Below are 10,950 nucleotides of genomic sequence, written 5' to 3'. Positions count from 1 at the left end.
ATTATTAATAACCATAATAACAATATTCTTAATAACTGCGGTATAAGACAACAGTAACAGATAGAGCTAAAAGCCCCACAAAATTCTTCCATTTGGCAGCAACGGCACAATCAAGAGCAAAAGAGGAAAAAAAGCATCATAAAAAAATCAGTAACTCAAAACATCAAAAACATTCACAGGAAAGTAAACGGTTCATATTCGAAAGCACATCCGGTCCTTTAGGTTGCCCATCGTTACTCGCTCCTTCCATCTGAAGCCGGCGTTTGTGCTTTTTTTCCATCTTAACATTAACAACAACCCCCTTTAAAGAAAGAAATCAACTGGAGTCGTAGTCTTCTGTGGCTTCCATTCACAATCAAAGCCCAGAGCTGTGCTGAACCACATCCACAACTCAAGGACTATGTCAAGGACTTTCAGAAGCACAGAGGCCACTCATCCAAAACCAAGAGGTTGTGTTTTTTGTTTTTTTTTTGGTCGCTCAATATAATGCTTCTCAAACCTAGAGTGTAAAGCCACTCTCGTATGCAATCATCAGATAAGCCACTTTTGAAATCAGAGTTAATACTATCGTTGAAACACAGAATGAAACAAACAAACGAACCCCTCTAATTTGCTCAAGAAGGGTGGAAAGGGTGTAATACAGCTTTGAAAGCTCTTGTAGGATCAGCAGGAGATGTGAACGCTCTCACCATCTCATTCCTATGGATTCCAGACCTTGGCAAAGTCTAGCCAGCGCATCTTCACTCATCCAAAATCAAATCCTCAATGCTGAGGAGCAATAGAGTCCTGGCTTTCTAGGACGGCATTTGATCTGGCTGGTCGGTTTAGTTGTTTTGAGATCCACTGTGGGCTGGTCCGTGCAAGGGGAGATTTGTGGTGTTGGGGTGTGGGTTGGCACTCACTCAAGGTTCCATGGGCTTTCAGGGTCCAACGGGCTCTCAGGGGCCGAAGACTTCAGAGAGAGGCACATAGAGACAGGAGAGAGGAGAAACAGATGTGGAGATGGACAACGGAGGGAGAAACAAAAAGAGAGAGATAGCTACAGAGTGTGTGGTCATGTCCTTTAGGCAGAAGAGGTGTGGATGAGCTGGATGAGAGAAAGGGTAGCAAGGTAGACTTACAGGAACAAGAAAAAAAACAAACCAAAACCCATAATGCAGTTCTGCGAACCCACATTTGCGTAGACAAATACACAGCAAGCACCTGGCGTGGATAGATAGAGAAGGAGGGAGATGGTACACCAATGTAAGCCAGAGCGAGAACAGATGAAAGCAAAAGGGTGCTGATGTGCTTTTATTGTTACGTTAAACCAATTGAAGGAACACTCAACTTTCTTTGGAAATGGGCTTATTTTACAAATCGTCTAGAGCAGGGGTGTTCGAACTTGGTCATGGAGGGCCGGTGTTCTGGAAAGTTTAGCTCCAAATCAAACACAACTGAACCACCTAATCAAGCTCTTACTAGATATACTATACATTTCCTGGCAGGTGTTTTGAAGCAAGTTGGATCTAAACTCAGCAGGACACCGGCCCTCCAGGACTGAGTTGGACACCCCTGGTGTAGAGTAAAAATAGTGGAGTTTTAACATTTTTCAATCCATCCTGCTGATCTCTGAGTCTGGTGGAGCACTTTTAGCTTAACTTAGCATAAATCATTAAATCGGATTACACCATTAGCATCTCACTCCAAAAAAGTTTCAATAATATTCCCATTTAAAGCTTGACTCTTCTGTAGTTCTGTAGAGCGAAATAAAATTAAAGTCGATATTACCTGCACTGTTACCTACACTCACAGAAATAAAAGTACAAGAGCTGTCGCTGTGGTGGTACCTTTTCAAAAGGTACATATTTTGTACTTAAAAGGTATATATTGTACCTCAAAGCTATATATTAGCACCTAAAAATTTCAAGAAGTACACTATTGAACTTTTTAGATACTGATATGTACCCTTGAGGTATTAATAAGCCCCCTTTAAGTAGAAATATGTACCTTTTGAAAGGTACCACCACAGTGACAGCTCTTGTACATTAATTTCTGAGAGTGTAGTTGTGTAGCTGGGGCCTATTTTTAGGCACTGCATAGTATTGCACCTGCTGCAGCCATGGTAGGGCAACAAAATCCTTTGCTTACTATATCAGAATGAGAGTATAGTTCCTTGCCATATCAGTCTAGAAAATAGCAAGAAATAGCAATAGCTTTTGCTTTTCAGTTGATCTTAGTACAAGATGAAACTATAGAAGAGTCTAGCTTTAAATAGGAAAATTTATGAAATATATTTTTTTATTTTTCAATAAGCTAAAGGTCTAATCCAATTCAATGATTTATGCTAAGCTAAGCTAAGCCAAACGTGCTCCTGCAGACCCAGAGATTGGGTGAATGGATTCAAAAATGTTAAAACTTAAATGTCTAACTCTAGGTGACTCATAAAATGAGCCTATTTCCAAAGAAAGTGAAGTGCTCCTTTAAACATTTAAGTGAGTATGAGTGCGTGTGTGTGTGTGTGTAAGGGCTACTGACTCATTTCGATATTAAGCCTGAATTCATTGTGAATTAATATACACTTACATCATCTGATGAAGTCGCACAGACGCTAACGCATCTGGGCCTCGGTTTCAAAACCAAGGCCTTAACTGTAAAAGATCAATACAATGTACATCCATAGATTTAATGTTTGGATTGGCATGTACGCATGTGCTGTTTTCGATAGGCAAGCAAAAGGCCGAGAGATCAGCAGAGCTCTCAAAGTGCAAGAAGCGAGGGTGAGTTCAGGGAATCAGAGGACTGATCGCTGCTGCTGGTTCGCTGGTTAGCGCTGGCCCCGCAGGCTCCCTCTGGGTAGGTGAACACAAATGAAGATGTGTATGAGGGGATGTAGCTGCCGGCGTCAGGGTTACCGCCACCGTCGGCAACAAGGCACGGGCCGTCCGGCGCCGGCTGGCCCGGCCCATAGAAAGAACTAGAAAAGGCTACCTCCTGCATCATCCCTTGCTGCTGTTGCGCTGGTGCCGGCTGTGTCTGCGTGGGCTGTGAAACCGGGACGTGGTGGTGGTGGTGGGATGAGTAGGCCGGCGGCAGGTAGAAAGAGTCCTCCTTCACAGTTAAACCCACCACGGAGACAGAAGGCGCCTGTGGGGACGTCTGCGGCAGCGGAGCAGGGGGCTGGTCCTGGTAGGGAAGTTTGCAACCAGGTTGGTGGGCGACCAGGACAAACTCCAGGCGCTCTTTCTCCTTCTGCAGCTCGGATATTTCAGCCTCTAGCTCGGCCTTCTCCTCCTCCAAAATGTCTGTCTCCTTGGGTTGGAGAGACAAGAGGAGGACACAAGGGGACAGAGATTTTATGATCACATAAAATTAGGACAAAAGCAAGGGTTTCCGTTTAGCATTCACTACATGCTGCTAGTTTTAGATAGCAACAACCAAATAAACTTGCTTGAGTCTGTTGCCACTAGATAATTACGGTGGGTTTATTGACTCTTTGTTCAAACTAGCCCTTTCTAATTACAATGGAGCCTGATGTGTATGTGTGTTGGTATCATTTACAAACTGTAATTGTAAAAAATGATTGTTATGAGCGGATTGGCATGTTACGAATCCTGTAATTATGATGCTTTTGCATTCATCCAGGGCCTAAAAATAGCATTCGCCATTTTGAGTAAATCCCCCCAAATGTGAGTAAAAATCGATGCTGGTGAGTTGATGAAACAATGTTACCCACCAGCTGGCCGGCAATGTTTTTTTTTTTTATTTTTTATGTTTGTGACGTGGTTTAGCCCAGCAGTGTGATCTTTTGAGAAGCTCAACAAATTTTGAGTTGTTTCTAGTGTCTAGATCAGGGGTGCCCAGACTTTTTCTTAAAAAGGGCCAAAAACCAAACTTGATTGAGGCTGGTGGGCCGAAGTTGAATATAGTTGTCATGGGGGATTTCCTCATTTATTTTATAATATTTAAAAATAACTAGAAAACGTTGCTTTATATTAACTAGTATTCTTTTTTTTTTTTACATGTTATTATGAAGTTATTAAAGTAAAAACAAAAACAATCATATATAACAGAATGGAAATACACTAATTTTGGCCATGATTTGCTCGCCGATGTCTTCTGCATATTCCACTATACGTTGAGTGATGACATTTACATTTTAGAAAAATCTGATTAATTTACAACATTTAATTGAAACATTTGCATTGTTTGTATCTCAGCAATAAAACAAACAAACAAAAAATTGTTACATCAAATTAAACATGACGAAAGGCATTCTCCCTAACCCTCTCCATCATTCTCACTGCCTGAAGATGAGATGGTGGGCCAAAGGTTACAATGGGCCAACTTTGGTCTGCGGGCACTAGTTTGAACATCTCTGGTCTAAATACAGCTCAGTTGAGGGTAAATTTTACTGCAAGTGCTGTGATTTTTGAATCCTTACAACATGCTTTTGAAAATACCTCCATCTTCCCAAGTTTGCAATACTTATGGAAAATAAAAGCTCCATGGTTTCATTTTTGAAATCAAAGAAAATATATATTTTTTATTTAATTATTATTTTTTTAAATGAATATAATGTATGAATACTACCGCCCCTAATTTGTATTTGTTTTTTTTTATTATTATTAAATTTCCAAGTGCAAAAAACAATTTTAATGCAGATTAAATTCTAGCTAATAAATTTTCCTTATGTCACCGTCCATTGGCAGGTGCAGCAAAATGTTCATTTTAGGCCCTGTATTTGTCTGATACCATATATAAAATACTGTATTGGATTTTTGTGTTTTTAAATATGAGTACAGCATCGCTCACCGACTGTAACCTGTCTGTGAGCTCACGCCGTCGGTTCCTACACTTAGCGGCAGCCAGTTTATTTCTCTCTCTTCTAACACGTCTTTTCTCCTCTTCCTCGGGGGTCAGCTGGGAACACAACAAATTTAGTATCACATTAAGCCTTATTTCTTGCAGTTTGTATAGAAATTTTTTAACCAAATCATGAATGGGTCCCACTCACCGTTTCATCTCGTGCACGGCGGCGGCTTCGAGACTGACGCACTGGGCCAGGAGTATCAGAGCTCGGTGGGGTGAAACCACCGGACGAAAAGCTTGGGCCCGGCAAGTCGTAAGGATCCAATGCAACAGGCTGCGTCATGGTGCTGGAGCCCGTGCCACTTTGACCTGGTGCCACAGAGGATATTAGAGTGGGCTGCACCATCCACTGCAGATCCTGGCTTGTGGTGATGGCCGTCACTGTTGGCACAAATGAGCTGGGCATGTCCACCCCTGCCCCGGTTGACCCTCCACCCACCCCTACCCCGCCAGTGGCTGTTACACACTCCTAGGAACCAAAAACATACACCGTATGAAGCCATGGCCTTCAAAATCACACTGTATTCAGAGTGATTATAATTCAAATAAAACACCAAAATATTTTACAGTTATTTTACCAGAAATTAAATAAACAGTAATAAACGTAAGTTAACATATTGTGAACTAAACTGGACAATATAATTTTTCTAACATAACATTTTTAATATACTGTTAGTATATGTTAATGATGTTAATATATGCTTTTAATATATTGCTCGTTAATAATTTGTTATATCTAATGTGTTGCCTAATGTTCACAAATGAAACTGTTTAGTGCCACCAATAGAAAAAAAAAGAAAAGAAAAAATATATATATATATATATATATATATAAAATAACATAGTAATATAATAATATACAGTTGAAGTCAGAATTATTAAACCCCCTGAATTATTAGCTCCCCTGTTAATTTTTTCCCCAATTTCTGTTTAACGAAGATAAGATTTTTTCATCACATTTCTAAACATAATATTTTTAATAACTCATTTCTAATAACTGATTTATTTTATCTTTGCCATGATGACAGTAAATAATATTTGACTAGATATTTTTTCAAGACACTTCTATACAGCTTAAAGTGACATTTAAAGGCTTAACTAGGTTAATTAGGTTAACTAGTCAGGTTAAGGTAATTAGGCAAGTTATTGTATAACGATGGTTTGTTTTGTAGACTATTGAAAAAAAATGTAGCTTAAAGAGGATAATCATTTTGACCTTAAAACTGCTTTCATTTTAGCGGAAAACAAAGACTTTTTCTTAAAAAAAAAAAAGAAAAAATGTCAGACTATTTGTGAAAATGTCCTTGCTCTGTTAAACATCATTTAGGAAATATTAAACAAATTCAAAGGGGGTTTAATAGTTCTGATTTCAACTGTGTAGACTTATTTATAAATTACAGAAACAGAAAACAAAAAGTTAAAAACGGAAAATATTAAAATAAAATCTAGTTCAATAACAATAATGCCATAGTAATAATATTTTCACCACAATAAAACCGTAAAATGTGATTTTCCATTGCCTCAGTTTACATATAAAATCGACTAAGACAAATGAAAAGCAACACATTTAAGAAAAAATGACATTGATCCTTATCCTGAGTTATGTTTTAGTAAGATATGAATAACAAATATTTCCTAAAACTGACTAATTCGTGTACAGAAACCTCGAGACTGTTTAAATGCGTTCAAATATTAAAACATATAGGAGAAATTTATATCTATACGGTTTCATTTCTTAGAAAAAAGGATGCGAGTGCGAGTACCATGTTTCATTAATATTCATATGTAAGCGTGTTAGGCAAAAACGTACGCAGTCTGCCGTATCCAATCGCCGCAGCCTCGATTCGGCCCTCCCTTCCCGTTCCTCCGCCCCCGTCACACCCCCGGTGTTCCCCTTAGCAACTCAACGTAACACTCCAAAATAGAACGCATTGACGTCACGTCCAAGTCTGAGAAGCGAGAACAGCAGCACCGGGCAAGAGGCGGAGCTTCGTGAGCGCGCGTCGGAGAGTCCACAGCCCTGTCATCTGTTTCGCGGCGTGCTGTAAACCTACCACGTTGCTACCGGTCTGATTCTGCGCGCATGCTGACTTGTCAGTATTATATTTTCACTATATACATCCAAACACGCTCGAAATGAGCAAAATGGCTTTGCCGCTTCGGTTTTCACGCAGAAACATGCAGAGCTACTGTCGTGCTGTTGGCTTAAACAAATGTGTGTTCGGACAGACACTGCGGTAAAATGTATTAAATAGTGGGGACTTACTTGCGGTGCGCTGGTGGTGGGCGGACTCCCGAAGGATTCCACGGACGACAGGTACTGAGATTCAAGAGAAGGAGAAGAGCTTCCACGGGAGCCGGTGTCGGGGTCTCCGGGGAACCCCTGAAACATGTCCCCGATGGAGCCGAGAGAAGCCGAAACACCTACTGTGCCCGGCGAGAACGGGATATCACCTGTCATCCAACACAAGTTACACTGAAGCGTATTTTCTTCAGGACATCAGCTAGACTGTTTGCTTTTGTAAACTGCAATGCACTAAACACACGTAAAAAGCCGGACGCGTTATATTTAAATGCGCTTTATTATATTAAAGTCACCTACCGTAACAAGTTTTACTTGGAGTCTTCGTCAAGATGCCTTTAGTCTCTTTCCAAAACAGTTGCATTAAGACATCAATCCAGTTCCCTGCTCGAGGAAACTTCTAAATTCCAATCCGTCCTTGTGTAACACTTCCCGGGTCGTGGTACAATCCGTGAAATGCATGAAATGTGCTTTTATAAATCCATAAAATAATCCGCAGTGTGTTTGTTGCAAACGGGAGTAGAAGGTGTGCGGTGTTTCGGCGGCAGCGCTTCCTCTTGTGAATGAAGCCTGGGAACGCATTGTAAAGTAGGGAGTCCTGGCTCCGCCTTTTCTGGTGTTCCGCTGACGTAGGTGCCCATATATGGTCCAAAACCACTGTTTTTGTTTTTGGTATCTAAGCAATATGACGTGTAAGGGATTCCCTCACCCACAGAAAGAGACAGCTCTCTCGCGGTCAAGAATAGGTACGTTTACTATTACTTCCACAAGATATTTTTAATAGTTACATGCTTTTCACAGACAATATTTAGAAACGACGCGGTTTGCAAATATTTTTGCATGAATGCTGCGTCAGAATGCGTTAGGTTTAACTGACGCTTTTAATGTCATTTTTACCACTGGCATGTTTAAATAAACTATTTTCTAACCTGAATTGTTACAAACTGTAGATAGTTTACGCAATGTAATATTGATATTAATCAGTAAAAAATGAAAGATTAAAACTGGATATTATAAAATCAACACACTACTGAAAGGAATTCACCATTTCTAACAGTTTCAATTAATTTTATTGCAATTTTATTTTTCAGAATTAAATTTAAAGCGGCGCAAAGTTTGCATTAAACGTAACACTGTATGTTTTAACCTTGATAAGATAATATGTCTTACAAATGTGAGGCAAATTAACTTTTATTTTTAGCACAGGGACTGTTCGCCGTGTTGAAATGTATGTTTGGAAACTGCAAAGCACGAGAAAACACCTGAGCAGTCGTGAAGCTAATTTTAGGAGGATATTTCACTGGGGTAGCGACTCAGCGCAGGAGGGAAACCCGCTTCCAGCTGTTTTGACTCCACTGTAAACTTTGTCAGCGACACGCCCCACGGAATCCCCGATACACCCAGAGCTTCCCTCGTCACTAACAGTCTTGAGAACCGGTCGGAGCAGAGATTTACATTGCAGGTTGTCTATTGTAGGTAAGTCTGCGAACTATTCGTCTTGTTGTTATTGAGTTAGGCTATGCATAAATCTGCTGATTAGCCTCAAAACTTGAATATTAAGTGAAATGCTTGTCTTATTAAATGCTAGTTTATTACACTAAAATCACTTGAATACAGAACTACAAGCTTAAAATGATAGAAGTAGCCTATACAACGCACGGGATTTGACAGCATGGCACTCGCCTTATTATTCCGCCAACAAAGAGCTCATTATTACGCCTGATACCCTCGCCGTTTACCAGAAGCATGTACAAGTTCCAAGTCGGGCAGTGGGCTGAAGTGACGGAAGTCATAGTGAGTGTCACACGCTGTCACATTTCATCTCATGTAGGAACAAAGGTGATTCATTGCTCAGTGTGCAAGGAAATGAGCTTGGCTTGATAATAAAGTAAAACTTATATATAAACGCGGGAAGCAGAATATGGCAGGATAAAAAGATATGCAACCAACCAACACCTTATAACTCGACGGTGGGGAAGGGTGGGGATAACAACAATTAGTCAGCAGCAGCTGAACGTCACCGGCGGAGAACGCCGTGTCCAGTGGCAGACATTATAACGACCGAGCAGGAATATGACTAATGCGGAGTATGAACGGCAAACATTCGACCATTTTACCAGAACACCCCAGGTCCACGTTAAAATCCGGTGGTTACGTCAGAGAAATTGTATGTGGGATGCTTAAAAATCAGCTAGATAGGGAGAATCATCTATAGTTAGCCAGCGTGGCAGGTGTTTAAGGGGCTTCAGGCAGCATCTTTCCCTGATTACAGCTTTCCATTTTTCCCCCCAAAATATTTTATTTTGTGTTCAACAGAAGAAATAAACCCATAAAGATTGGAAAAAAACATTAATGGTCAGTAAATTATGACTGAATTATATTTTCGGTGCACTATTAATTTAAATGTGTTTACTGACTAAAGAGCCTACAGGTAAATACATTTCTCAGGCAGTAAACGTGATGCATGCCATGAGTGTTCGTCTGGCTTAATCTATTAGTAGCATAGTCAAACCCAGGTCCAGTGTATGAAAGACCAAAGCCAGACGAACATCCTTGAAATTCATCACATTTACTGGCTAAGAAATATTAGCCTGTATTTAGTCTGTAAATACATTTAAATTGATAGTTCACCCACATTTCTGTCATGATTTATTCACCATTTATGTTTTTCTAATCTTTATCTGTTTTTTTCTTCTGTTAAAAGGAAAAATATTAAAAGGTAAAAGGAAATATTTTGAAAAATGTTTGGAAACCTGTTACCATTCACTTCCACAGTGTTTGTTTTCCCTACTATGGAGGTCAATGTTAGGCCTACGGGTTTCAGCTTTATTCAAAATATTTTTTTATATTCAACAGAGGAAAGTAAATCATAAAGGTTTGGAACCATGTGAATACATTGTTAGTAAATCTACATTTTTGGGCAATCTATTCCTTTAATGTGATGTTACAGGTAAGATGTTCTTGTAATTGTGATATTAGTTTTATATGAAAATTACATAACTTATGTTCATATTTTGAATTTTGAGAACATTTGTTTTTATTTTGTTGACATAAATTAGTCACAAGTCACAAATCACAAATATAAAAGATCCATAATACAGCGAAAAATTAAAATCATTTAAAATGGTTTAAGGTTAACTGAGGAGAAACTGAGCTAAAGAAAGTCATTGTTTACTCACCTTCATGTTGCACCAAACCTGTAATCTTTTTTCCTATATTAAAAAAAGTGAGGATTGGCAAAACATCTGTTAGCAGACTCATAATTAAATTCAGTTTAAGATACCGAAACACTTTTTAAGTGCAGTTTAACTGAGAAAACAAAAATCTTGCAGAAAGTCATGATGTGGACATTTTATGACTAACCTGCATTTTTGTCTTTTTAATTCACAAAACTGGTGTTTGACCAACTGAATCTAGTCACCATTCACTTTATTTGTAGTGAAAGTGCATGGTGACTGATCTGTGAGTCAACACAGCCTTTTTCCCTATTCATAGAAGTAAGTGCACAGATATTTGGAGCAGTATTACGCCTGTGAGTAAAGTCTGACTTTTTGTTGGTGAACTATCTCTTTAAGTTTCACCCATAGCGTTTCCATTCCGGCCAAGGAACGTACAGACGAAGGGAAACAATAGCACAACGCACTAACTCCAGTAACCGTCTCTCATTCTGTGGTTTAATGCAAAATAAACTAAACAGCCTCTTAAAGCAAACAATCCCGCGACGTTTACAACCAACTCTTCGTGTGTATACAACGTCTCGTCGCTGTGGAAACGCCGTTCCCGCACGTCTGACGCAG

The 10,950-nt window shown here is 39.5% G+C and overlaps 1 protein-coding gene across 3 annotated transcripts; it reads right to left on the bottom strand.

Annotated features, from left to right (window-relative positions):
• Nucleotides 1–476: 476 nt before the first annotated feature.
• On the bottom strand, nt 477–7,714 carry fosb (FBJ murine osteosarcoma viral oncogene homolog B). 3 transcript variants are annotated; one of them, XM_005173642.5, is made up of 6 exons: nt 7,454–7,714; nt 7,118–7,305; nt 4,997–5,320; nt 4,795–4,902; nt 2,971–3,291; nt 477–952 (listed from the first exon to the last, which is right to left on the bottom strand). In XM_005173642.5, the coding sequence occupies exons 1-6, from the start codon at nt 7,515–7,517 to the stop codon at nt 899–901; spliced, it is 1,059 nt and encodes a 352-aa protein (XP_005173699.1). In that variant the 5' UTR covers nt 7,518–7,714; the 3' UTR covers nt 477–898. The 3 variants fall into 3 exon arrangements, with proteins under 3 accessions (XP_005173699.1, XP_005173698.1, NP_001315131.1); NM_001328202.1 differs by lacking the exon at nt 477–952 and adding an exon at nt 2,506–2,831 and having other exon boundaries at nt 7,454–7,713; XM_005173641.6 differs by having other exon boundaries at nt 477–3,291.
• Nucleotides 7,715–10,950: the final 3,236 nt, after the last annotated feature.

This window comes from Danio rerio, chromosome 18 (assembly GCF_049306965.1).
Source record: "Danio rerio strain Tuebingen ecotype United States chromosome 18, GRCz12tu, whole genome shotgun sequence".
In the NCBI taxonomy this organism is placed as follows: Eukaryota; Metazoa; Chordata; class Actinopteri; order Cypriniformes; family Danionidae; genus Danio; species Danio rerio.
Note: the sequence above shows the minus strand (reverse complement) of the source record. Positions and strands in the feature narration are given on the sequence as shown.

Coding starts and splice junctions, on each gene's coding strand:
- fosb (XM_005173641.6), bottom strand. CDS start 7,517: ATGCAACTGTTTTGGAAAGAGACTAAAGGCATCTTGACGAAGACTCCA. Junction 5,321..7,117: donor CCACCACCAGCGCACCGCAA/GTAAGTCCCCAC, acceptor TTTGGTTCCTAG/GAGTGTGTAACAGCCACTGG. Junction 4,903..4,996: donor GCCGTGCACGAGATGAAACG/GTGAGTGGGACC, acceptor TTGTGTTCCCAG/CTGACCCCCGAGGAAGAGGA.